The sequence below is a fragment of the Lolium perenne genome, chromosome 2 (genome assembly GCF_019359855.2).
Source record: "Lolium perenne isolate Kyuss_39 chromosome 2, Kyuss_2.0, whole genome shotgun sequence".
Classification (NCBI taxonomy): Eukaryota; Viridiplantae; Streptophyta; class Magnoliopsida; order Poales; family Poaceae; genus Lolium; species Lolium perenne.
This window is the reverse complement of record NC_067245.2, coordinates 303,207,783-303,233,756: the sequence shown is the minus strand read 5'-3', so window position 1 is coordinate 303,233,756 and position 25,974 is coordinate 303,207,783. Positions and strand designations below refer to the sequence as shown.

General features: G+C 50.2%; 6 protein-coding genes across 6 annotated transcripts; 3 read left to right on the top strand and 3 right to left on the bottom strand.

Moving 5' to 3' along the window:
- Positions 1-713: 713 nt before the first annotated feature.
- Positions 714-2,808, top strand: LOC127337013 (uncharacterized). The gene is made up of 2 exons (XM_051363876.2): positions 714-1,980; positions 2,048-2,808. The coding sequence occupies exon 1, from the start codon at positions 756-758 to the stop codon at positions 1,977-1,979; it is 1,224 nt and encodes a 407-aa protein (XP_051219836.1). The 5' UTR covers positions 714-755; the 3' UTR covers position 1,980; positions 2,048-2,808.
- A 5,318-nt stretch (positions 2,809-8,126) lies between these two features.
- On the top strand, positions 8,127-13,450 carry LOC139835863 (uncharacterized). Its single transcript, XM_071825748.1, has 2 exons — positions 8,127-9,053; positions 11,783-13,450. Exons 1-2 carry the CDS (start codon positions 8,155-8,157, stop codon positions 13,191-13,193), a joined length of 2,310 nt encoding a protein of 769 aa, XP_071681849.1. The 5' UTR covers positions 8,127-8,154; the 3' UTR covers positions 13,194-13,450.
- Positions 8,529-11,705, top strand: LOC139836186 (auxin-responsive protein IAA1-like). Its single transcript, XM_071826779.1, has 4 exons — positions 8,529-9,300; positions 9,383-11,202; positions 11,299-11,377; positions 11,573-11,705. The coding sequence occupies exons 1-2, from the start codon at positions 9,125-9,127 to the stop codon at positions 9,552-9,554; spliced, it is 348 nt and encodes a 115-aa protein (XP_071682880.1). The 5' UTR covers positions 8,529-9,124; the 3' UTR covers positions 9,555-11,202; positions 11,299-11,377; positions 11,573-11,705.
- Positions 13,451-14,314: 864 nt separating the features above from the next.
- LOC127337012 (uncharacterized) lies at positions 14,315-16,597 on the bottom strand. The gene has a single exon (XM_051363875.2). It carries the CDS (start codon positions 16,556-16,558, stop codon positions 14,609-14,611), a length of 1,950 nt encoding a protein of 649 aa, XP_051219835.1. The 5' UTR covers positions 16,559-16,597; the 3' UTR covers positions 14,315-14,608.
- A 2,839-nt stretch (positions 16,598-19,436) lies between these two features.
- LOC127337015 (probable glutathione S-transferase GSTU6) lies at positions 19,437-20,504 on the bottom strand. The gene is made up of 2 exons (XM_051363878.2): positions 19,981-20,504; positions 19,437-19,904 (listed from the first exon to the last, which is right to left on the bottom strand). Exons 1-2 carry the CDS (start codon positions 20,314-20,316, stop codon positions 19,545-19,547), a joined length of 696 nt encoding a protein of 231 aa, XP_051219838.1. The 5' UTR covers positions 20,317-20,504; the 3' UTR covers positions 19,437-19,544.
- Positions 20,505-23,679: 3,175 nt separating this feature from the next.
- LOC127337016 (uncharacterized) lies at positions 23,680-24,784 on the bottom strand. Its single transcript, XM_051363879.2, has 3 exons — positions 24,560-24,784; positions 24,276-24,472; positions 23,680-24,132 (listed from the first exon to the last, which is right to left on the bottom strand). The coding sequence occupies exons 1-3, from the start codon at positions 24,663-24,665 to the stop codon at positions 23,971-23,973; spliced, it is 465 nt and encodes a 154-aa protein (XP_051219839.1). The 5' UTR covers positions 24,666-24,784; the 3' UTR covers positions 23,680-23,970.
- Positions 24,785-25,974: the final 1,190 nt, after the last annotated feature.

The following is a 25,974-nucleotide window of genomic DNA, read 5'->3' as shown; positions in this document are numbered from 1 at the left end:
TGTTGTATTTGTTATATTGTGTTTGTTATACTATTTGGTTTATTGAAATAATACCAAATCTCGACAAACAATATCATAAATTTTCATATTTTGTGTAGTATTCTATTTTGACGAAAATTAGCCAAAAACTAGTATTTTTCTTTTGGCTGAACTCGTTCGGTCTAGGAAACGACCGTGGGTTCCCTGCTAAAAAACTAGGTCTCGTCAGGCTGAAAATTACATCTATCCAGTACTAACTAATGTTTGATTTTTTTTTTTGCGAAAAACAGTACAATCAAAGACGCTCACACATACGCGCACACACTCACCCATATGAGCGCACGCACTCACACCCTACCCCTATGCGCATCTCCAAAAAATTGCGTCGAAGAACTGATCCGACAGATTTTGAGATTAACGAAGTCACCACACACTCCTCGCTGTCAACAGAAACATCACCTCCTCCTGAAAAATATTCCACGTTTATGATACACCAAAATATCACATCTGAAATTTAAACTTTAGTAGGACGAGGATGCCAGTGCCCTCCACCATCGAACAACGGATTGGTTCTCACTAGTGTCCGATTTCGGGCTGGAAACAGATGCTCTTAGCTGTCCGACCGATTCTCATGATGAGATCAGATCGGGACTGGCTGAGACGTGTCCGTTCCCGTATTGCCTCTTAAATAGTACAAGCCTCAAGCCTGGGAGCCTAGTTTTCGGTTTGACTGATTCGCAGAAAAGAAAATCAGGTTTCATTGATTTCAATTTTCAATGGATCAAATCAAGAAGATGCGCGACGATGTTCATCTCGACGAGGGTCTCGTCGAGGAGATCCTCGTCCGCCTGCCGGCCAAATCCGTCCTCTGCTACCGCGCCGTCTGCAAGGAGTGGCTCCGCATCACCAAATGCCCGGCCTTCCTCGCCGAGCACGCGCGCCGCCGGCCGCTCGAGGTGCTCCTGTACACCCGAACGACCGCCGCCGTAGCAGACGGCGTCGGCCGGCAGGTGCTGGCCCTGGATGCCGTCGCCGTCTCCGGTGGGCCGCGCCGCCCTGTCGCGCGCCACCCCTTGATGGCCGAACCCCGGACCTACAGAAGTATACAGTACTGCCCCCTGCTGGCCTCGTGCGACGGCCTCCTCCTGCTCGGCGTCGGCGGCGTCGAGCCTGAGCAGTACCTCATCTGCAACCCTACGACGCGCCAGTGGAGCGACCTCCCGCGGCCGAGCGGCTACGCTGGACTGGAGGAGCACAGGGAGTCCGGCTTCTACTTCCACGAGCCCTCCGGCGAGTACCGGCTCCTCTACTATGTCAGCAAGAGGCATGGTACTACGGCGTACTACTGCGTGCTGTCGGTCGGCGCCAACGTGCCACGGAGGCTGGCCGTGCAAGCCACGCCCATAGAGCACACCGTCGCGGTCGCCTCTCACGGCGGCCATGAATTCGGAAGCTTGCACAACCTGATGACGCCGGCTGTTCTTCACGGCCACTTGCACTGGCTGCAGCACATGGAGGCCGGGCTCTCCGGCCAGATGGTGGCCTTCGACACCGTGGCCGAGACGTTCCGGCGGATGCCTCCTCCGCCCGTGACCCAGAAGAAGAACTCCAACCTGCTCGCCGCCGACGGGTCGCTCATGGCGTGTGAGCCGGGCCATCTCTTCATCGACCTCTGGGCGCTCGATGGCTACGCTGGCGCCGCCGCCACGGGAAAGGAGAGGTGGGAGCGGCGGCACCGCATCGAGGTGCCGTGGAAAGCCTACACACTGGTTCTCACCGCAGGTGACGACGAAGGGCATGTTGTCGTCGGCACGAAACTCGGCGTGCTGGCCTACAACGTGAGGAGCGGTGCGGTCAGACTGCTCACCGGCGTCGACGCTTCAGGAGGCCCCCAAGCTGTAGATCCGTCGCGGCATGTGTTGAGGGAGAGCCTAGTGCGGCACGACTTCTTCGAGAGGCGGCCGCATCCTGGCTTGCCGTTCTTCAGCTTCTGTACATGAGGTGATGTCCCATGCGCTTGCCACTCAAATCAGACGAAAATGCTGATGTTTTTTTTTTTTTGAACAAGGGAGGGCGTTGGAGGCGCCAAATTTTCATTCAGCTCATAAACAGTTTACATCATGCCATACAATACCCAGAGGTTGAAAGATAGAAAGAGAGGAAGCTACAGGACACGTATGAAGATTTAAGTGAGCTGAATTTGAACAACTAAAGATGGGCATAGACTGATCCTGTCTAATTGCCTGTTGAGCACAATCGTGAGCGATTCCATTAAGATCTCTTTTGATATGATATACTTCCGCTTCTATTTGTTTTGATGCCTTCTGGTACTCCGAGATCTGATTTCTTAAGTCCCAAGGAACTTGATTATCAGTGATCGTAGTTGCTGTCGCTGCCTTTGCTAGAGTTAAATTATCTGTCAAAAATGTGGCTCCATGAACATTCAGCTTGACAGCAATTTGGGAGGCAAGGACTAGACTCATTGCTTCAGCAAGAAGAGGAGAAGACACTGCCGTTGTAGTGGAAGCTTGAATGAGAATTTTTTCCTGGATTCCATTCCTCTGAAGATGACAGAATATGCCAATCCCAGTGGTAATCAAGTCCTGTGAACCTAGAGATTTCTTTGTTTTCCAGGCCGCATCCGAGTAAATCTTCTATCATTTTTTAAAGATTGACCTTGAGTCATCACTTGATTACCCTGGGTTGTAGCTGAGTTGTTGTATCCTCCTCCTATTCCTGATGCATCATCCCTGTCAAGTATTTCCTGCACAACATTGATTGTTTCTAAATTCTTATTAATAGCATTAGTCATGTGAATAATCTGGGATGGCTGATTCTCTTTTTTATTAAAAAGACAGTCATTTCTATTTTTCCAAATACACCAAAGAACGGTAAGAATGTTTTCTATGGATCCGAAAGGATGATTCATATTGATCAGATTCAGTATGACTTGAGATAGAGAGCTATTAGGCTGTAAAATTTGATCAGTTTTAATATACCAAGGATTAGAGAACCAGGCCGCTCTAGCAAAAGGACATAAGAAACAGAGATGATTGTCATTCTCTTCGTTTCCACACCTGCAACAAAGTTTGCTTATATATTTGGAGTATTTACCTGCTCTGGCTCCTGTTGGCATGGATTTTCTCAGTAACCTCCATCCAAAAGTTTGAACTCTAGGAGTGATATTTTTATTTTTCCATATAAGTTTGAGAAGCTGCGTTGTTTGGTGACTTACCTGGGCTGGTCTTGGCTCCCCCTTGTTCGTAAAGCCGCTGAATACAAGCTTTATAAGCTGACTTGGAGTTACATTTCCCATTTTGAGTTAATCTCCAGCAAAGTATGTCATCTTCCTGTGAATCAATAATGGTTGTTTGCTTTATGGAGGTTGCAATCGGTTCCTGAAAGAGTGAGTCTATTAAATTAGTATTCCAAATCTTCTGATTTGGGGACCAAAGATCTTTGACCTGCGCTGGATAAACAAAATTGTTGTCTTGAACTATTAGAGCATCATAAATATTATTCCAACCTTCACACCAAGGCGAGCTCCAAATAGAGATTTGACCTGTGGATATTTGGTAGAAAGCATTTTCTTTAAGAATAGGGAGGATTTTTAGAATAGAGGCCCAAAAGGCAGACTTAGGAGTATTAACATTTGGTCTCCAAATTGAGGAATCAGGAAAATATTTTGATTTTAGCACTGAGTAAAGAAAATTTTCCTTATTATCCGCAAGCCTCCAAGTGGTCATAAGTAGCAAACTTTGATTCATGGCCTGTAGGTTCCTAATACCAAGACCTCCTTCATTTTTCGGGCAGCAGATATCTTTCCAAGAACTGCTTTCTCCTCTAACACCCGTCCACCAGAAGTTTCTAATGATGGCTTTAATTTGAGCAAGAAACTTTTTAGAGAAGAGAATATTCGACATGTAATAGACAGGGATAGAAGAGAAGACTGATTTTATAAGCTCTAATCTTGCTGCATGCGAGAGTTGATCAGCTTTATAAGTTGAAAGTTTTAGCTTAAACTTATCTATAACAAATTTATAAGCAGCATTTCTATTTTTCCCTGGTATGATAAGGGGGTGACCCAAATGGATGAAATTATTGTCAATGTTAGGCACTTGGAAAATATTTTTTATGACAGTAATGTTGGACTTGCAGAGTAGCTCGCAATAAAATACCTTACGCTATAAAGAGCACGGGAAATTAGCTTTGCCAAAGTGCTAGATTTGTCAAAAATACCTTACGCTATACTGTACAGAGATCATGCCTGAAGTTTGAGCAATAAAATATGTTTCTATATTCATCATGTTTGTATGCCATACTTATTTGGTGCCTACTTATTTTCCCATTTTTTGGGTGAAAGGTGTGCAATGGTTCATCTAGAGATGATTTATGGTATATGTAGTGGCTATTTACGGCGATCCTACGATATGAAGGGATAATAATGTTATTTGTGATCGTCGCTGATGAAAAGAGTTAGTGAGGTGGATAAAGTGTGCTCACATCGATGTGCCCGCAGTAGTGTTCACCCTCAAGGATGATGCATTTGGTATCCTCGCATCACTGAGATCCGCTAAGATCGCGGAGCCTGCTAATGGTGATCCACCTCTGCCTCCACTTCCTGAGGTGGTTGTAAACCTGAGTGGAGCACACCGAGACACAATTGTTCATACATGCCCTTCGCCACAGCAGTTAGATGGACCTCCTTGAATCCGTTGTCCGTCCTAACTCCGATCTTGATCAAGTTTCACATCTTCTCCATGACGAAGGTGGACATGAATGGAAGCCATTTCATGGTGTCGGTCCCTTTCTGTGCGACCTTCAAGGCCATGTCCGCTTCCCTGCAGTTCTTGTTCTTCTTTATGGCGGCCAACGTAGCCACGACCCCTGCCGCTACCTGAGCCATCAGGTCAGCCACATGCCCATTAACGGCCGGCAGAGAGGTGACCGCCACCTTCGAGTCAAACAGGGGCTGTGAATCAGAAACTTGCGAAGGGATCTAAGAGTCCCCAACGCAGACAAGCGCCTGGCTAAAGTCATCACAGAAGGAGTCCTACATAGATCGTAGTACATGTAAAGTGAATCTAGTTGAGAGCAAAGACATGCCTAAAGTGGACAGGACAAACCATACCAACATCATCCTAAATCAGACAAGCAGTTCATTGCAACTGTGAACAACACAAACCCTACCAACATCATGGTAGCTCAGCACATTTGGGACAAACAAGCAACCGGAAATGACGAAACCTAGCAAGATCATGATAGCTCAGCACAATCCGGACTAACCCCGGCTACAAGACCAAACCCGAGCTAAGATCTGAGAACTGCTCACCGAGATCTAAACATAACCGTGTTGCCGGGATAAGGGATTCCTTATAGTCATCGCCAAAGGTGAAAATGTGATGCACCAAGAAGTGGATGTAGCCGCCAAGATGTAGTTGTCGTCGTCGCCGCCGCCGCTGGCACCATCGCCGACCAGAGATGCGTGCACCTCTTACCTACTTGCCGATGGGAGGAGGAGCTCAAAATTTGGCGGGGGGGGGGGGGGGGGGGTGGTGGGAGTGGAGAAGGGGGTAGAAATAGGCGATGTGCGCGGTTGGAGGTGGCATAATCCTTCTCGCCCCCCTTTTCGCTTTTCGCCGATGCGCGCCGCAGCTCCCGCCATCTCCATCCCCGTCTCCGCGCGTGCATCGAAGATTCCTTTTTGTATCATCCACCTTGGAGATTTTCCTACACCGCTGGAAACTGCCGAACTGGGCGTTCCTCCAGGGCCTAGCCCGAGACTGTTTTGAGAACCGGTTCGTGCAACAACGCGACTCGGACTAGGCAACCAAACGGGCCAAAAATTGCTAGCCCGATGCGAGCCAAGCGCGGCCAGACTACCAAACGCGCCCACAGTGAACTCATTCGTTTAACGGAGTCATGGCAGGTATTCGCAAGGGTGTAGCAAGAGCTAGTGCACCATGATTTGTTGTACTTGTTATATTGTGTTTGTTATACTATTTGGTTTATTGAAATAATGCCAAATCTCGACAAACAATATCATAATTTTTCATATTTTGTGTTGTATTCTATTTTGACGAAAATTAGCCGAAAACTAGTGTTTTTCTTTTGGCTGAACTCGTTCTAGGAAACGACCGTGGGTTCTCTGCTAAAAAACTAGGTCTCGTCAGGCTGAAAATAACATCTATCAAGTGCTAACTAGTGTTTGATTTTTTTTTGCGAAACACAGTACAATCAAAGACGTTCATACATACGCGCACACACTCACCCATACGAACGCACGCACGTACACCCTACCCCTATACGCACCTCCAAGAAACTGCGTCGAAAAACTGATCCGACGGATCTTGAGATTAACGAAGTCACCAAGACACCTCGCTGTCAATGAAAACATCACCTCCCACTAAAGAATATTTCGCCTTTATGAAACATTAAAATATTAAATCTGAAATTTAAACTCTAGTAGGATGAGTATTGCACTGCCCTCCTAACCATCGACAACGGGCTGGTTCTCACTAGTGTCCGATTTCGGGCTGGAAACAGATGCTCTTAGCTGTCCGACCGATTCTCACGACGAGATCAGATCGGTACTGGTTGAGACGTGTCCGTTCCCGTGTATGATACGTACAATCATAGCAGTGCCTCTTAAATAGTAGTACAAGCCTGGCAGCCTAGTTTTAGGTTTGTTTGATGGGTCGTGCTGAGCGTCCCCCGGGGGATCGGAAACCCCGATCCCCCGTCTCCTACGGCTGACACGTGTCCACGACCCCAGGCATTCGACACGATTAATCCCGCATCCCACTTACATCAAACCGCAAAATTTTTTTCTGGCTCTGTCTCGCAGCATCGCTCTCTCGCTCGCACACAGGTCCGCCGTGACCCTCGTAGTCTCGTCGAGCTAAGATCGCCGCCGGCGATGAATCTCTGCGAGGAATCTCCGCCGCCGTGAGTACGGCATCGTCGACCACCGTCGGTCAACGCGGCAGCCGCGGCACCACCGTCGACCAGCCCGTGGTAGAAGCGCCGGTCACCCGCGGCGACAAAGCTAGCAACACTGAATCGCTGGCGACAGCGCCCAACGACTTGCGGCAAAGAACGGGGCAGCCATGGCGGAGGGCTTGTAGAAGATGTGGCCATCTCCCGAAGCAATACCGTCCAACTGTCTGTGGCAAGCTGGGCAAAGACGCCGCCCGGCCAAGGCAAAGCGGCAGACCGAGGCCCAAAGTAGCAAAGAGGACGCCCAAGGTAGCGGCCGCAGTGTGCACTTGCGCATCACAACGCCGACCAACAATGACAGCAGCGCGGTCGCCCGTGGTAGCAGTGCCGGAGGCCCAAGGTAGCGGCGCGGCGTGCGCTCGCAGATCACGCCGCCGACCACACATGGCAGCGGCGTCGGCCGTTCGTGGCGCAGCACCCGCCGCCGTGGTAGCAGCCGGAGGCCCAAAGTAGCAAAGCCGGGACGCCCAAAGTAGCGGCGGCGGTGTGCGCTCGCAAGATCACAACGCCGACCACCCATGGCAGCAGCGCCGCCGCCCGTGGCGCAGCCTTCGGTCGCCAAAGGTAGCGGCGTTGGTGAGCGCTGCGGCAACATCCCGTCGCCAAGTCCCGCATGCGAGCGAGGGCCGCAAGAAAGGGAGGGCGGCGTCCGGCCGCCGAGATGGGGAGCAGCGGGCGACGACGAACCCTCACCGCCTCCTCTTGCAACGCCGGCGACGGTGTGTCCGAGCAGGGCGCGCGCGTGACGGGAGATCTGGCCATGTTGAAGCTTGTCGCAGCAGGCTTAGAGGGAGAGGGATATGTGGAGCATGTAGTGGCGGGGGCGAAGTCAACGCCGGCCGTGTTTCCGGCGGCGGCGATAATCCCTCTCTGCGTGGATTCGTGGAGGTAGAGGTCAGAGAGCACAAGGCGAGTACCTCTCATGGAGTTCATCGGAAAGGACAGAAATAAGAAAAGGGGAATGGCAGGAGATGGGGAAGAGAAAAGATAAGAGAGAGACGTGCGGAGAAGAAACAAGGTGGCCCCCACACACGTTGCTCCCGCTTGCTTTCCACCAGGAGGACGCGTGGCGCGCTCAGGATGCGGAGGATGAGAGCGTTCGTTTCCCCGGGGGATATACAGCGTTTTCCTTGTTTGATTCGCAAAAAGAAAAAGTTTCAAGTTTCATTGATTTCAATGGATCAACTGAAGAAGATGCGCGACGACTTTCATCTCGACGAGGGTCTCATGGCGGAGATCCTCGTCCGCCTGCCGGCCAAGTCCGTCCTCCGCTACCGCGCCGTCTGCAAGGAGTGGCTCCGCATCACCAAATGCCCGGCCTTCCTCGCCGAGCACGCGCGCCGCCGGCCGCTCGAGGTGCTCCTGTACACCCGAACGACCGCCGCCGTAACAGACGGCGTCGGCCGGCAGGTGCTGGCCCTGGATGCCGTCGCCGTCTCCGGTGGGCCGCGCCGTCCTGTCGCGCGCCACCCCTTGATGGCCGAACCCCGGACCTACAGAAGTACTCCCTCCGTGCAGAAATGTAAGACGTCGGCGGTTTCACGGCAAAATTTCGTTACGCTACGTAATCTTTGGACTTTCCCATTTTACCCCTCCGCACTCGCACTGCGCTGTCGCTTCACTCGCTCCTCCCATGGCCACCGACCGCACACAGCGCAGCCGCAGTCGCTCTCCACACGCCGCTGCCAGGCACCCACACGGCGCGCTCTATGCCGCCGCCGTGCCGTCCCCGCCCACGCCGCCTCGCTCAATCTCCGCCTCTCCCTAAAGGGCTGGAGGATTCCGTCCGCTCAAGATCGTATTTTTCGTCGGTGCCCCAAGATCTGTGAGCAGTGGTGCCCGATCTGTCGATGCTGGAGGCTGTGGCCACGAGATCCGGCCAACCGCCGGCGCTGGAACTCCTCCACACTTCTCTGCGTCGAGCTACAAAGCCCAGGAGGTGACGAGGTGACGAGGTGGAGGGCGGCATGGTGGTGTGGAGGTAGCCGGGGCCGGGGGGTCACGGTCGGCCCCGCCAAGCTCGAGGGCCTGCCGGCCGCCTGGTCCGCGCCCGCCGTCGCCGCCGTCAAGGTCAAGTCACCGCTTCTGCGTCACCGGAGAGCCAAACGACAAACCCGCCCGCGCCGCGCCACCAACTCCTCCGGCCATGTCGGTGGAGACGGAGCGGAGCTCCACGGAGTCCTCCGCCGCCTCGGGGCTCGACTTCGAGGACACCGCGCTCACCCTGCGCCTCCCGGGCTCCGACCCCGACCGCAAGCGCGCATCCACATCCGACCCCGACTGCCCCTCCCCCACCGCCGCCGACTCGCCGCCTTCACCCAAGTATGTTCCTCGCTCCGTCAGAAATCCGCCTTGCTCGTTTTCAGGAGCTGACACCACTCGGTTGGTTAATCTCGCTGTGCAGGGCGCAGGTGGTGACCTGGCGCCGGTGGCGCGCTCTCGCAGATGCTCACTGGGAGGTGCGGCGGACGCGGGGTCACCGCCGTCGTGCCCGTCGGCAGGGACGGCAGGCCCGACCGCGGCGTCTTCTTCTCCATCCTATACGTGAGTGCTCATGCTTCTTGCTTCTAGCTTGATGCAGAAAGCTGCCGTTTTATGCATGATTTCGTTCCCATACGATTGCTGCCGATTTCCCAAGAAACAATTTTAACACTGCGTCCAAATTAACTCTCTAATCTTATGTAAGTTGTTCAATTAAGTTGATCCATGCTCTGTAAACATGCTTAGCCAGTGGTTCCAAATTAATGTTCTAATATCAGTGATAGCGTTGATGAGCTATATTATTACATCGGGTCGGGGTAAGGCCTGGACAGAATTTCTTGTAAATTGCAAGACTGCGACCGTCTTTTCCATCCTACTAGAACGATTCAGGTCAATGCATAGCTTTTGGCCAACTAGCGGTCAGCAATCCAGCATTTCTTTGCCCTTTGAAGGACATACTCCTGATGGAGAATAGCTCCATCTTTTGCATGTCCTGTCATTGCGTCTTGCTGCATTTTACCTGTTTCTGATTTTGTAGCACTGCCAGGTTTCTGACTTTTTATTATTCAGTTCTATCAGGCTGCAATTACTTTTATTCCTTGTTTGTCTCTGCACTTATTTAACTCAATGATTTGCTGTGGGATGCACCTTCCATGGGATGCTATAGTTTGCAAGTAACTTTTATCCATGCAAATTTTAATAAATAAAATCAAAATAATAACCAGGGAAAAGATACTGAAAACGTTTGCATCCTGTGGTCAATTTGTGTATTATTACTATGATCATGTTTTGGCGAATACTCCAAGTACAGTAGATTTTATACTCCTTTTCATGGAACTTATTTTTCCCTGAAACTCATTTTCGTTTGGCTGCTGTTTCAGAACAGTATTCTCTTTAGGGAGAGTAGCTACTCCTGCACAGTAGGAGTGTACCAATACTTGATCCTTAAAAAACATTACAACAATAGTTAACTGAATTAACAAACATTACTCCTTGATTGCTTGGTGTCATTGTCACTAAGAATAACCCTGGCTGAGGTTCCTCAATTATTTCAAGTTTACAATCTGACAACACCAATAAGTAGAAGTAGTTTGTGTAACAACAACAACAGTACAGTAGCATGAGCAGTAGTTTGTGTAACAACAACAATACAGTAGCATTACAGTAATGTACTCCAGTAGCTTGCATTTTCTGGTGTCAATGGTTGAAGATCAATAGGTACAAATTCCAGTAGCGTTCCACTGCTTGCTTGCAACAAATTCAGTTAACAAATTCCTGTAGCTTGCTTCCACTTCTGATGTAGCTACTTGTGCTTGTGCTTGTTTGTTCTTGTGTTGCTTACGCTTTTTGCTTGTGCTTGCTTCTGCTGTAGGTATTTCTTCTTGATCTCCTTCTGCATGATTTCCTTCTTTTCTCTTGCGCTTGCTAGATTGATTGCTTGCTTCTTCTCTTGCTTTCTTTGCTCTTGCTTTTTTTGCTTCTTCTTTTTTTCGAGCTTCTTCTTACTTTTCTTCTTCTCTTGCTTTCTTTGCTTCTTCTCTTGCTTTTTTTGCTTCTTCTTTTTTTCGAGCTTCTTCTTGCTTTTCTTCTTCTCTTGCTTTCTTCGATTCTTCTCTTGCTTTCTTTGCTTCTTCTTTCTTTCGAGCTTCCTCTTGCTTTCTTTGCTTCTTCTTTTTCATTAAAATATCACCCTGACAAGAATAAAGACGGGTGCTCAGCAGAAATTCGAAGAGATAAATAATGGTAAGACACACACAACTATGTCCATATCAAGTACTTATACTGGTATTAGAATCTCGATCTATTTGCTGCATTTTCAATCCATTATCTGTGACGCAGGTCAGCGGCTCGCTATATGGTGCTTTGATCGGATCTGCCACGGCATTTACCATTGCAAAAATTTGAGGGTCCTATGCATGTAAGCAATGAACATGTGCTGCTATACATAGAATAGATACAACTGTTGCTAGATCATGTTGTACTGTAGAATATTGCTCATCATTTCCACTTATTTTACTGATGCTTGTTATGACAGAATTGCTAGAAATTCATTGACGTGTGCTGATCAGTAGTTCAGTACCTGGTTGATTGACATCCTCATCTTGTTCTTCAGGTGGACTAAAATTGAGATCTGGAAGCACCATTGTCTACAGGCGCGACCTCGCCGACCTTTGTACGCAGCGATGAGCGAGAAGTAGTGCTTTGCCCGCAATCGGGGTCCTTGTGACCTCCGTGCCCCGGCGTCCTTGTGACCTCCGTGCCCCGGCGTCCTTGTGACCTCCGTGCCCTGGTGCCTCTTGGTTACCTCCGTGCTCGACCCTAGCGCCCCCAAGGGAAGCCCCGGACGAGCTTCGGCTAGGGACGGCGGCGAGCTTCCGGAACCGCAACAATCGGCGAGCCGGGCGACGAGCCGATGGATGATTGGAGCTAGACTGGAGTACACTGGGCGACGAGATAGGGGATCGATCGGTACCGGTCGGAGCCGGACGCGAAGGCCTGGATCGTTTGCGATGAAACAGGGGATCGATCGGAGCTGGGCCACGCGCGCTTGGTGGATCGGAGCTGGGCCACGCGCGCCTGGTGGAGAGGATCGATTCCTCCTGGGGGAGGAGCTGGAGGAGCTGCCTGGGGGAGAAGATGGCCGGGGAGGATCGATTCCGGTGGGGGAGGAGCTGCCTGGAGGAGAAGATGGCCGGGGAGGATCGATTCCGGTGGGAGACGACGGGAGAATCGAGATCGGGATTCAAAATTTTGATAGGGGTATCGATGTCTTTTTGCTACTTTTTCACCTGGTCGGAAAACGTCCCCGACGTCTTACATTTCTGCACGGAGGGAGTATACAGTACTGCCCTCTGCTGGCCTCGTGCGACGGCCTCCTCCTGCTCGGCGTCGGCGGCGTGGAGCCTGAGCAGTACCTCATCTGCAACCCTACGACGCGTCAGTGGAGCGACCTCCCGCGGCCGAGCGGCTACGCTGGACAGGAGGAGCACAGGGAGTCCGGCTTCTACTTCCACGAGCCCTCCGGCGAGCACCGGGTCCTGTACTATGTCAGCGAGAGGCGTAGTACTACGGCGTACTACTGCGTGCTGTCGGCCGGCGCCGACGTGCCACGGAGGCTGGGCGTGCAAGCCACGCCCATAGAGCACACCGTCGCGGTCGCCTCTCACGGCGGCCATGAATTCGGAAGCTTGCACAACCTGATGACGCCGGCTGTTCTTCACGGGCACTTGCACTGGCTGCAGCACATGGAGGCCGGGCTCTCTGGCCAGATGGTGGCCTTCGACACCGTGGCCGAGACGTTCCGGCGGATGCCTCCTCCGCCCGTGACCCAGAAGAAGAACTCCAACCTGCTCGCCGCTGATGGGTCGCTCATGGCGTGTGAGCCGGGCCATCTCTTCATCGACCTCTGGGCGCTCGACGGCTACGCTGGCGCCGCCGCCACGGGAAAGGAGAGGTGGGAACGGCGGCACCGCATCGAGGTGCCATGGAAAGCCTACAGACTGGTGCTCGCGGCAGGTGACGACGAAGGACATGTTGTCGTCGGCATGCAACGCGGCGTGGTGGCCTACAACGTGAGGAGCGGCACGGTCAGACTGGTCGCCGGCGTCGGCGCTTCAGGAGGCGGCCAAGCTGTAGATCCGTCGCGGCATGTGTTGAGGGAGAGCCTGGTGCGGCACGGCTTCTTCGAGAGGCGGCCGCATCCTGGCTTGCCGTTCTTCAGTTTCTGCACATGAGGTGATGTCCCATGCGCTTGCCACTCAAATCAGACGAAAATGCTGATGTTTGAGCAGTTGGACTTGCAGAGTAGCTCGCAGTAAAATAGTTTTGACGGGATCAGATGGGAAGTTAGCTTTGCCAAAGTGCTAGATTTGTCAAAAATACCTGAGAGCATGCCTGAAGTTTGAGCAATAAAATATGTTTCTATATTCATCATGTTTGTATGCCATACTTATTTGGTGCCTACTTATTTTCCCATTTCTTGGGTGAAAGATGTGCTGGTTCATCTAGAGATGGTGTATGGTATATGTAGTGGCTACATGTAGAAGGAATTCAAAACAAAATGCAGATGCAAAGCATTTTAATCTCTGATGAACAGGTTTAATATAATTCACTTTAATGTAATGGCTACATCTAGAAAAACTTACAGTTTCTGTAATGGCTACATGGTAACTTAGAGATATGAACTTAAGCACCAAGTGGCCTCATCTTTCTTTTAACCTCTAACACCATCCACTATGTTGAGCCGGTTCATATAAAATATGGCAGACTTTGAAATCCGTCTCATTTAGCTGCAATGTTTTCTTGGCCCACAATTAAGAAAAAAAGATTGAATGTACTTACTTTTGGTGACTAGAGCAATATCACTGTACCGTTTCTCCATGCCATGTTGGCCAACCTTTCATGTATAGATTCCTCTGAACCAGAGCAACAATGCGATTCGCTTTTCTCTCTGACACCCATGAATCAACTTGCTAATATGTGTTGAACTGGTTCGATGAAGCCAGTGAATCGGTTTTTCACCACATAGTGGATATCTTAGTAATATATAACAAAGTTGCTGATCACTACTGAGAATCTGCTCTAAGAGATCAGTTGACTGGGGTTTCCCCCAGGGGTATAGCATCTGGAGCGGGACAAATTTTTTTACTGATAATAGTCACATGCAATGTATGTATGTATGTTGTTTGGTGTTCTACTCATAGAGATGGAGACCGGAGAGTGGAGAGCCAGTGTCCAGCATTCCAGCAGACCAGCACCACAGGCCACCGCTTTTGTGATACACCGTTGCTTAGGGATCATGATTTTCAGTCTAGAGATATACTCTCGCTTTCTCTTTTCTTTGAAGAAAATGCAGTCAATCTCATGAATCACCATCATTGGTGCTATGATAGCAGGCATTTCTCAGTAGTTCATGAGACTCGTGTACCAAGTAATTTTATTTCCTTTCGGTTGTTCAAAACTGGCAAGTTTTAAGCTCCCTGCCTCCTGAAAAATGCCAACAAATTCCCCATGGCCAGGGGAGGCTTTCCAGAACATAGTCCAGAACGTGGTCAATGTATCCCATGATTTGTCTTCTCACATTCAGTAAATCTTCGGCACATCTTGATGACTCCATATCTTCAAAACTTTGAGGAAAACCATCTGCAGCTCATACAAACAGCGTCTGAAATTTCACTCTTCTCTTGATGCTGCCAGATCGTTCATACCCAATGCCTATCTTACTGTGCACCAGTTTGACAGCCAGATCGGTATTCCCTGCTTTCCTGAGCGCATTGATCATCATCGTTCGGACCCTCCCAGGTATCTCACGGCCCTTTGATACGATGCCATCTGCCAATTTGCAGGCCTGCTTGAATCTGCCAGCCTTGCACAGAGCATTGATCATATCTTCATGGGCAGTCTCAGGAATCACCCCCATAGGAGCCAGTTCATCCAGTATCCTGCACGCCCTGCTGAATTTTCCGGAAAGACATAGCCCATTTGCAAGGGCCCTGAAGGCCGCAGCTGTGGGGGTGATCCCCTTGTCGATCATCGCATCCCAGAACTTCAGCGCCTCTTCGTTCTTGTGTTCCTTGAACAAACCATCAATTAGTATGGTATACGTGTAAACGGTCTGATCGCAGCCATCAGCTTCCATTCTCTTGTACAAGGCACAAGCATCATCCGTTCTTCCTGCTTTAGCTAACCCGTCAATCAGAACATTGTAACAATGTGAGTCAGGCACAAAACCTTTGACTCTCATCTCCTCGAAGAGCTCCTGTGCTTGGTCGACCATTCCAGCTTTCCCGAAGCCATCAATCAGGCTGGTATAGAAGATGGCGTTCACCGCAACACCCTTCTCTACGCAATTCCTGAAACATAGAAGTGCGTCGTCCAGCCTCCCAAACCGGCACAAGCAGTTAACAATCACTCCATATGTGACGGTATCGAGCTCAAGCCCGCTAGCCTTCATCCTCTCAAAGAGCGACATTGCCTCGGTCTCCCTACCGAATTTTCCCAACGAATCAATTAGCGCGGTATACATGGCCGCTTTTGCTGGGCACCCGCGCTTGAGCATTCTCTCGAACACGGCCATACCCTCAAACGGCTTCCCGTCCTTGCACAACGCGCCGATCACCAGCACGTAGGCATGCTGCGGAATGTCCTTCCCCATCCCCCTCTCTTCCATCTCTTGGAACAATGCCACGCACTGCGAAAACGTGCCCTCGCCGTGATGGCACTGCATCAGCGTGAGGTATGTCACCTTGTCCGGCGAGAGCTCCCCCGCCCGTTCCCTCATGTGATCGAGCCGCGCTATCGCGTCCTGCGCCCTCCCTCCGCGGCAGTACCCCTTGATGAGAATGTTGTAGGAGACGACGTCGGGACGGACTCGGTCCTCCGTGGACATTGCGTCGAACACGTTGATGGCGGTGTCCAGGAGGCCCGCGTTGACGAGGCCGTCGAGGAGGCAGTTGTAGGTCAGCCTGGACGGCTCGACGCCGGCAGCGCGCATGGCGCTCCACGCCCAGAGCAGGTCGTCGGCGAGGCCGAGAGCCGCGAGGCTGCGGATGAGCGACGCGGACGACGCCGGCGCGAGGTGCTGTAGCACGGCGTCCCCGCGGGCGCGCAGCTCCGCGACGAGTTGCCGCGCGTGGTTGGCGGCGTCCGGGGTGGCCTCTCGGGACTGCGCGAAGGAGTGGAGGAGGGAGACGTAGCAGGCGAGGAGGTGGTCGGGGTGGGCGGCGAGGTCGGTGCCGTTTGGGAGGGAGCGGAAGAAGTGGAGCGACGGGAGCGGGTGCGGGAGCAGCTGCGGGGAGCGGAGCGCGGCGGCGACGAAGGCGGGGGAGAGGCGGAGGAGGAACGTGCTGCAGAAGGCGCGGAGGTCGGCGGCGAGCGTGGCGGGTGGGGCGCGGAGGACGAGGGAGACGACGCGCGGGAGCCAGGGAGACGGAGTGGGCGGCGCGGCCGAGGCGGCGGTGTACGGGCTCGGGTCCGCCAGGTCGGTGTATGGCTCGATCCACTCCGGCGGCGGGAGCGGCTGGTGGTGGCCGCCGTAGGGTGCCCCGGCGGCGGACGGCGAGGGTCGCCGCCCGCGCGGGATGGTGCAGAACCTACGCATTGCACGGAGCAGGTATTCGACGAAACGCTTGTGTGTGTGTGTTCTGAAGGCTGGTTTGGTTTTTTCTCCGTGTACTGCTTTTCATCTTTTGTCGAATTCACATTAGGACAGAATGTTGTGAAATTCTGATGAAACAGAAGAAGAGAAATTCATAGCTCAATGAAATCCATTATCCATCCAATGCAAGCGGCAAGCCTAACATGTACTCCCTCTATCCCAAAATGTAAGGCGTCTAAGGATTGGTCAAAAGTCAAACTTTACTAGCTTTGACCAAATATTTAGAAAAATATATTTACATCTAGAATGTCAAATGGACATAGTAAAAAAATATACTTTATGGTGAATCTATTCATGTTGATTCAGTATTGTAAATGTTTATATTTTTGTATATAAACTTGGTCAAACTTAAAAAACGTTGACTTTTAACTAAACCTTAGGCGCCTTATATTTTGGGACGGAGCAGATGTCCATCGAGTAGGGTGATGCAGTCGTGCAACTACATAGTTGTCCCTCTTGATCATCAAAACATTATCATACATGAGCATCATCTCGTCCGACTCTCAATCATTTCACAGAATTTTTTTTGTCAGTTATGGGAGGTATGTGCTGGGAACAGAACTGTCGGAAGGAGCACCAAGATGGTGGGGATGGCAGGGTCATCCCACACTACGAGCTGAGGTTTTGCTCCTGTCTGTCGTGTCCTGGTTGACCCCCCCCCCCCCCCCCCAACGCGGCACGGGCGATTCCACATGCTCACTGCGAGCCTCCCCATGCCCCCCTCTCCCGCAGTCATCGGCGAGAGCCGCCGGTCAAAGCCTGGACGGTCTCGTGGTATTGGCTGCGGGGGGCTACGCTGCTGAAGCTCGAAGATCTCGTCCCGATAGTTGGTTGCGAGTGGTGGTGAGGCTTGCCGGTGGTGGCGAAGGTGAAGAGCGGGGTAGCCTACGCGAGGGCGGCAGCAGTAGCCGGCAAGCTGCGGCCGCTAGGGTGGAGCGGCCCATAATATGTGAGTCCATCTAGGTATGCAATGCTCTATTGTGCACGATCTTGGCAGTGGTGTGGTTGGCGCCCACCCCCTAGCTGTCTGTGGCTAGGGCACCAGAGATCTAGGCCGCGCGGGCCTAGATCAGGTGACCTTCGACATGCTCTCCTGCCATGGCCGTCGTGTTCATCGCAACTCCACCTCCCAAGTTTCGGCTGGATCTAGACTAGGTGGGTCTGGATCTGATGCAGACCTCATCGTTTGTGTTCTTCGACTCTCTATGGTGGTGCCTGCCACTACGCGAGTGTGGGATCATTGATGTTAGACTACGCGAGTGTGAGATCATGGATGTCCAGGCAATGGCCCAGCGGGTGGATTGCGTGGTCTCTCTGACGAGCGATGTAGATGCGATGGTGCCTCTTCTCTTTGGGCATGTGGATGGTCACGAGCGGGTGGTGGAGAGTCCTGGTGTTGGTGGTGCTTAAGCATTGGCGGGATCCAGATCACGTCTTTTAGGTCAGGTTTTATGGCAGCGGGTGGTACGTGGGTCTGTGGTATGGCATGGAGGTTTTTTCGGGCGAAATCCCAACGCTTGTGCACCAATATGTCGATGTATGTGGGTGTTGTGACCCTCTTGGGGGTGTTGCTATGGTACCTACCCCATATGTAGGGGTGTAAACGGATCGGAACAGATTTTGCTTATACCATATCATTTACCATATATTGCTCGGATTCGGATCGGAGCGGATTTTGATAGGTTTCTGGTTCGAATGCGGGTATACCGGACTACGAATTCGAATCAGAAATGGGACGAACTCAGACCGGAAAAAAAGTCGGATATATGCTCTTATTGCTAGATAGTTATAGTTCTTGAAATCTTGAGAGAGATTTGAACTTTCAAGTCTTGTGCAGTTAAGAAAAAACGGACACAATACGCTAAAACTCAAGTATTGATAGAAATTTAGAGCTAAATTGCTCGCCAAATGAATCTGGTACTAACTTTGTGAGATTAGGTTTGGCTTTTGATTCAACAATCAGATTATCCGGTTTAAAGCCTTCAGATTATCTTAATTAAATTTCAGATAATCCATATTCACATGCCATACCATATCATATATCGTATTCGGAGCATCACTTCAAAATCAGATATCCTTATCAGCCGAATTCTTTAAAATCGGATGTGGATATTAACTTAAAACAGATTCAGGGTCGTCTATCCTTTTACACCCCTACCCATATGAGAGCTCTGGGTGATAACCTTGAACATATCGATCTCAGCAACATCACGCGTGGCGTCGTCACCATCTTGGGACATCGTTGTGGAGCTTTGGTCCCTTTCGGTACCATCGTGTTGGCAGCAGTGGACATGCTCGGATCCTTTCTCGGTGCACTCCGGCTTCCATGTGGGGGGTTCTCGGTGGCCTCCTATCCTTTACACACAACTTAGTTTTCTCCAATCTTGGTACTCATTGTCAGCTAGCGAGATCAGCGCTCCACGTTCAGAGTGAGAGGGCATGCAGCCCTTTCCAGCGATAGCTTGGTGGGCTCGGGGCGATAAAGTCTGGCGGTTTCACAAGGAGGCATATGTCTTGGGTGTGTTGTGGAGCTTGCGGCTTCTAGTCTGTTTTTTATCTTTCATCTTTGAATTGCTTTGTAGGAGGTCCCTCCATCACGATGTATCGGTTCGGCCATGTGACTTTATTTATAAAGCGAGCGGAAACCTGTTTCAGTGAGGAGCTTGTTCTTCAGGAAGCATTTTATTTAGCTCATCTTAGAGCATTCGTGTGCTATCATTTTCAGGAGCTAAGTTGCAACCTTAGGTATGTGTTGGGATAAATTTTGGCTTCAATTATTTCCATCCCTGAACATTGAGACCTCTGTGCGAGAGAAACGATATGCATAATCTTCTTTAGCAGAAATCTCTTATTAATCTTGTTTTGTCATGGCCGATTACAGCCCCACACGAAAGGAAACAAGCGAATGTCCAAACTGCTCCGAGCGCTCCTAATCAAGGAACGTCTGCAGAAACGCGAGCACCTTCTCAACATCTTCAGGCAGGACACCCTTGACGGCATCCGCCATCTTGAACCGCTCGGCCCACGCGGCCAGCTCCGGCGTCCTCGCCGCGTCCATGAGCTTGACGCCGATCATGGTCTCGATCACCAGGAACCACCCTAGGTAGCTGCCGAGCACAACATCGACGAACCCGATGCCGTCGCCGCCGAAGAAGGGCTTCCCCACGGCAACCGAGCAGTCCTTGAACGCGCCTTCCAGCGTCTCCATAGCCGAGATGGCCCGAGCCGCCGCCTCCATCTTCTCCTCAGTCTTGCGCGCGAACAGGATAGTGAACCACGGGGACCCAATCTGCAGTAGCAGTACATTCGTCGGTCGCTTTGAGCACACAGGATGACCAGAACAAAGAGCGCGAGGTGGTGATTACCTTGTCGTCGACGAAGGCGGCCCAGAACCGGGCGGTGGCGCGCTGGAGCGGGTCGGCCGGGAGGACGCTCGGGCCGGTGCCGGACCAGGCCTCGTCGATGTACTGCACGATGACCTGCGACTCCGGGATGGCCTTGCCGTCGTGGAGGAGGACGGGTACCTTCTTGTGGACGGGGTTGGAGGCGAGGAGGAGCTCGCCCTTGTTGTGGAGGTCCTCCTCCACGTACTCGTAGCAGATGCCCTTCAGGTTCAGCACGATCTGCACCCTGTTCACGAACGGGCTGTCCCACACACCCAACAACTTCACCTTCTCTCTTTCTCCGCCTCCCCCAGCCATTGACAAACCTTGGCTCACAGTTTCTTGGAGCTTTTGAGCTCTTCTTGGGACGTGCTAGCTAGGCTAGGGATGTGGGATTTTGGATGCCCAAGCCTTGAGGCAATTAACTGGTTATAAACGAGTGAAGCGCTGGAGTAGGGTCCTTGTTCAATTCAGAGGTTTTTGTTTTTGTTTGGTGTTCTGCAGATTGATGAATTATTTGGATCGTGTGAATCAAGCAAGTAGTTGATGACTGATGTGCCAGCTACCTAGCCCTGATCGCACATCGTGTCTCGCACTATCTTGAAAAACAAGAAGAAAAGTGCCCGGTTTGTGGGTGCCGTACTGAATCCGGCCGACAGCTGAATCATGTGGGAAAATGCGAATATTTATCAACAATTTCTGTGATGGATTGATGTGCATGTGCCCTCAATCGAGATTCCCCAACCAGTGGGTTTCAACAGAAGACTATTTATTTTGTCATGACACTCTGTGTCCAACCTAACTTAATTTAGAATTTTCCAACTCTGTTTATTTATTTATTTCAGCAACAGCCACTTTTTTCAGATGTTTGATTCTGCACGATCTGACTACCACCAAAGCACCATCCAGGGCATGTCTGTTGGTTTCTACTGGGTTTGCTAAGGGTTCTGTCTCTCACATTGGCAGTACCATAAGAGCAATAATAATCCTACATCTACGGACTAAATTTACGGACTAGAAATGGCAGCTTTGAAGCACTGAAATAGTGTTGTCTTCAACAGGGTAGATCCGTCGCCCTCTCACCTCCGAAAATGTTGTTAGGACGATGTCATGCTCTGGCGCGGCTTCCTGAAGGCATGTGTGGCGACGTGGACATCTGGCTTAGGAGCCCGTGTGTATTACTGTGTACAAAACACCGATCTAGCAACCTTGTGAAATTGCATATTCTAGCCATTTTAACCAAACAAATTGATCTTATGGAGGACAATAGAAAATTATATTCAATAGCTCCCCTCACATCTAGGCCGGTGGGCATTTTCTAGATCTCTCGTGGGCCTTAAACGTGTATCGTTGGATTTTTTAGGCAGGCCTCTAATATTTATTTTAAATACAGCCCATAATCTTATAGATTTGACCTTATAGGTTTGATACCATATGCTTAAGCGTCAGTTCAACCAAAAAACTAATCTTATAGAAGAGACTAGACAATTATGTTCAATAAACCTCATATGGGTCTTTGATCATGCACCCTTGCGATGTGCGTGTCTCTCTTTCCTCTATTTGTATTTACCTTGGAGTTATCACCCTTTGCTTTGATAAAATAAAAAGTTCAAGTGGAGGCCCTTGTGCCTTTCATGGTGAAAAAGGGTTTTGCTAGTTGGGAACTAACTAGGTTTTCAATTAAGTCCTACATCGTCAGATTTACATCGTAGTTCGTGCACTTGAGTTGCAAGTTGAGTTATAACTTATTTTCCAGTTCCAAGTTAGGTTACAACTTATTTTTTTTAGTTCTAAGTAAGACTGAAACTAGGAAAAATGCCTCCAGAACGTTAAATTTGCTTTATGATTTGTGATAATAATGAGTTGCAATATGGGTTGCAACCGGATTTGATGACATTATTTAACTTAGAACTAAGTTAGTTCTCATTTGACTGAGAATTGATCACACCTAAACAAAAAAATTATTGTACTAGACCTACGGATAAAATGTGGCCAATTGTCATTGGATAAATACCGGAATTAATTATTCTTCTTGCAAATCATGTCAGCATTACTCATGATACAGTAGCATGTAGTGCCACCTAAGCAAAAGGATGACGTGCCAATCAAATTAAGGACGTGGGACTCTAATTCTAATGAACCAAAAGAAAATAAATCCTCAACTTAGTTCTAAATGCGGAATGGAAACATGCCAAGGAAATACTGAAAAGGTGTTTGAATAGTTGGAAAGGTAAACTACTATCTCTGTTAGAAATATTGGTTCTTATTAATTCAATTTTAAAAAATATGGTACTGTATATGATTTCTTTCTTCCAGTTACCCAAAAGAGTTTGTGCATCGATTGGATTATTTTCGATCAAGATTATTTTGGCAAAGAGATAGTGAGGAGAAGAAATACCGACCCACTAAATGGAGTGTTGTTTGTCGCCCAAGAGATCAAGGAGGGCATGGTGTTCATGACCTTAACGTTAAGAACATGGCCTTTATGGGTAAATTGTGTTCCAGACTACTTACCGAAGATGGGGTATGACAAACCATCCCAAGGAAAAAGTATGTTGGCTCAAGTGTGATATCTCGAGTATGTTGAAAATATGGGGATTCACAATTTTGGGCCAGCCTTATGACAATGAAGAGACACTTTTCCCACATGATTTTTTTTTCTATTAAGGTTTCAGGAGGATAAATGGTTAGAAAATACCATGCTCCTGGAATATTGTTCAGCTCTATACAACATTGTTGATCACAAATGTGATACTTTAGCTAAGGCATTAGAATCTTTTCCACGGAATGGGACATTCAGAAGAGATCTTATTTGGCCTAGGCTTGCATCTTGACATTCATTGCTTTAACATTTGGCTTTCATCCAATTAACGCAAGGGTTCGATGAGTTTCATTAGAACCTAAATGAGAATAAAAAAAATCTTAGTGGGTTCTACGTAAAGATCGCTAATCCAGCCTATTGAGCTGGTCGTTAGTAATAAGAAGATCTGGAAAGTGAAGATACCGCTGAAAACAAAGATTTTTATATGGTATCTTCGTAGAGGGTTTATACTCACTAAGGACAACCTTGCAAAACATAACTTGCTTGAAGTAAAATAGTGTGTTTTTTTTATCATGATGGGATGGTAAAACACTTATTCTTCCAAATGCCAGTTCGCAAGATCTACATGGCCAATAATCCAAATAGGTTCTACCTTATACACGCCACGTAGCGTTGCCAATATTTTTGACAATTGGCTAAGTGGGATGGATCATAGGTTCAAAGCACTTATTAAGGCGGGAGTGCTTGCCATAATTTGGTTGTTTTGGCTATATAGAAATGATAAGGTGTCAACATTTTTTTTGCAGGTTATCTACCGGTGCACCACTTTGCTCCGTTTATGACCTCTCTTTAGCGTGTAGAGAACCATGACCTATCATATTTACGGAGGTGTCTACACGGTAGGAGGACACGACGAAGAAATTTATTCCTCAACATGAGTGACAACATAATCTCAGGATTGAACCTCCACCTATTTAGGCGGCGATTCAGTTTCACACATGTTTACTTGTATTGTGGCATTGTATTCTGTTGTTTATTTAGCACTTTGGATGTTGTATGGCTGGGTACATTTTTGTTGTGCAAAGGCGAGGTGTAAAGCTTAAAACTTTGTACGTAATAAATGGTCCTTATTGAAGAAATGAGTGCAATCCACCAAAAGGCAATGAACCATGTATGCATTATATTTGTGGGAAGTACAATGTTACAGAGCCAAAAACTAGATGCTAATCATGCGCGGCAATGCAAATCGCGTATACAGCTGTCTCGCATAGATGATTAATTAGATGAACCTGTCATCGCGCGCATTGCCCCCGATGCAACCTCGATCATCTAGTAGTTTTCTTTTCCTGTTGCGGGAGGCTGGGGGTTTATACATGTGTGGATGAAGTGCCGGAAAGAGCAGCAAGATTGAACCGAGATGGTGGGCGGAGTTAGACGGCGGGGTCATCCCACTGCAGGACAGCGGAGCCGATGTTCTGCTCCTGCTTGAGCTTGTCCTTGAGGAACCAGTCGCACACGCGGCCAGCGTTGAGGTCCTCGATCGGCATCCCCTCCTGCTCCGAGATCACCCTCAGCAGATTCAACGACGATATCTGGGGAATCATATGAGTATATACGTACTTGTCATTTATCAAGGAGGATTGAAATCGCAGCAAACGTGAGTGGCATGTTTGTAATAACCGGAAAAACATGTTGAGCTTCAGCTTGACGACTGACTGCATGCTTACAGACTTACAGTGAGTCGGCAGAGGAAGCGCTCGTGGGTGCTGAGGCCGGACATCTCCACTAGCCCGGCCTCCTCCAGGCTAAGGAAGGTCCTCTTCTCCGGCTTGCCGCCGCCGCCGCCACTCTGCTGCTTCTCTTCTTGGCATCTCCTCCTGACCACCAGCCGCGACGCCGCCCCCAATTTCCTCTGCCCCACTTCCGCTATCGCTGCACGAGTGGGTTAATTACTACTTGCAGGCTTGCAGCGATGAAACTATAAGCTGATGATATTATTGTAGAGAGCAATGGATCAACCTGCGGGGGTGCAGGGGAAAGCTCGTGCGAGCGAAGGCCTCGGGAGAAGGAGCGCCGCCGGCCGCTGGGCGCAGGGCTTGCACGCGGTGAGCATGCCCTGCTGCATAGCTCGCGAGAATTCAGGCGAGCCGGACACGGAAGAGATGATGATCGGGTTGTGTTACGTGCGAGCGGATAACGTTCCGTTTGGCACGTCCTGGACGGAAAGGGCTTGATCCATAACACACGGCTAGCAGCCTAGCAGGCAATTGCTTCTTCCACACTTTCTTGGGCTCTCAATTCCATCACAGCAGGCCACTGGCCGGCCCTTAAGAGAAGGACAGTGCTAGGAATCCCACGGGGGATTTGATTTTCCAGACCCCTGGTTTTCGTGCTGACACGTGTCCTTTTTACTGTCGGGTAGTAAAAAAAATTCCGTTTTTTGCTTCAGTGTGCAAAAAACGGTTCACCCACGAAATAGAAGAAAGAGGCTGAGCTCGCCGGACAGACCACCGGAGACTCGCTGGAGACCTCGCCGGAGACCTCGCCGGAGAGCGCGTAGCAAAAAAATTATGTTATTGTAGCAAAAATGGATATCGTCGGAGACATCGACGCGGAACTCGCCGGAGAACTCACCAGAGATCTCGCCGGAGACCTCAGTAGCAAACATTTTTTCCATTTGTAGCGAAACCATAAAAATTATGTAGCAAAAAAATTATTTATATATTGCAAATCCTCGAATACATCAAATGGAGACCTCGCCCGGGCATCAGCACCGTCCAATGTTGAAGCAACTCCATCCACCCAAGACAACAACACCTAGAACCGCCAATAGCAACACCTGACGTCTAAGGCCTTAGGTAGCAAAGCAATCGTATACCAATAGCAAAATGGTGTCCTCAGCCGGTAGCAAGGAGGATTAAGTTAGCAAAACCAGCCTCCATCAATAGCAACACTGGAGGCCTAAGGTAGCAACCATCTAGAAACGCATTGGGTTAGCGCACGGAGGTGCTCGTAGCACCAGCAACACCTCTGCACGGAGTTACCTCGCCAGCCAAGCCGACCTCGTTAGAGGCCATGGTGCTAGGCAGGGGGTTGACCTCGGAGCATTGTACGTGCAGGGCGTCAGGGGAACCGACGACCGCGCCTAGGGGAGGCTCGCCCATCGGTGGAGTTGCCTCGAGCCGCCACTCCATGAGGGCGGACGAGGGAGTTGTGGCGTCGGTCGTCGTCCTTGGGGGCGGGGAGGGACCAATGGCGGCTGTCGGGTGCAGGTGGCGTCCCGTGCGGAGGAGGCCGAGGCGGAGCTCGACTCGGTGACGGGAGCAGTGCTTGGAGGAGCTCGCGCGGGGGCAGACGAGGGCGCGGCAGCACCGGCGAGGGAGGGGAGAGGCTGGAGGGGGAGGGGGAGGTGAGGAGCAAGGCCGGCGGCCATG

Bases quoted from the DNA above. Each gene is read 5' to 3' on its own strand.
- LOC127337013 (XM_051363876.2), top strand. From the start codon at position 756: ATGGATCAAATCAAGAAGATGCGCGACGATGTTCATCTCGACGAGGGT.
- LOC139835863 (XM_071825748.1), top strand. From the start codon at position 8,155: ATGGATCAACTGAAGAAGATGCGCGACGACTTTCATCTCGACGAGGGT. The intron at 9,054-11,782 runs GTCACCGCTTCT...GCTCGACCCTAG, and splicing joins GTCGCCGCCGTCAAGGTCAA to CGCCCCCAAGGGAAGCCCCG.
- LOC127337015 (XM_051363878.2), bottom strand. From the start codon at position 20,316: ATGGCTGGGGGAGGCGGAGAAAGAGAGAAGGTGAAGTTGTTGGGTGTG. The intron at 19,905-19,980 runs GTAATCACCACC...CTGCTACTGCAG, and splicing joins CCGCCTTCGTCGACGACAAG to ATTGGGTCCCCGTGGTTCAC.
- LOC127337012 (XM_051363875.2), bottom strand. From the start codon at position 16,558: ATGCGTAGGTTCTGCACCATCCCGCGCGGGCGGCGACCCTCGCCGTCC.
- LOC139836186 (XM_071826779.1), top strand. From the start codon at position 9,125: ATGTCGGTGGAGACGGAGCGGAGCTCCACGGAGTCCTCCGCCGCCTCG. The intron at 9,301-9,382 runs GTATGTTCCTCG...CTCGCTGTGCAG, and splicing joins GACTCGCCGCCTTCACCCAA to GGCGCAGGTGGTGACCTGGC.
- LOC127337016 (XM_051363879.2), bottom strand. From the start codon at position 24,665: ATGCAGCAGGGCATGCTCACCGCGTGCAAGCCCTGCGCCCAGCGGCCG. The intron at 24,473-24,559 runs GTTGATCCATTG...CCACTCGTGCAG, and splicing joins TTTCCCCTGCACCCCCGCAG to CGATAGCGGAAGTGGGGCAG. The intron at 24,133-24,275 runs GTAAGTCTGTAA...ATGATTCCCCAG, and splicing joins GCTTCCTCTGCCGACTCACT to ATATCGTCGTTGAATCTGCT.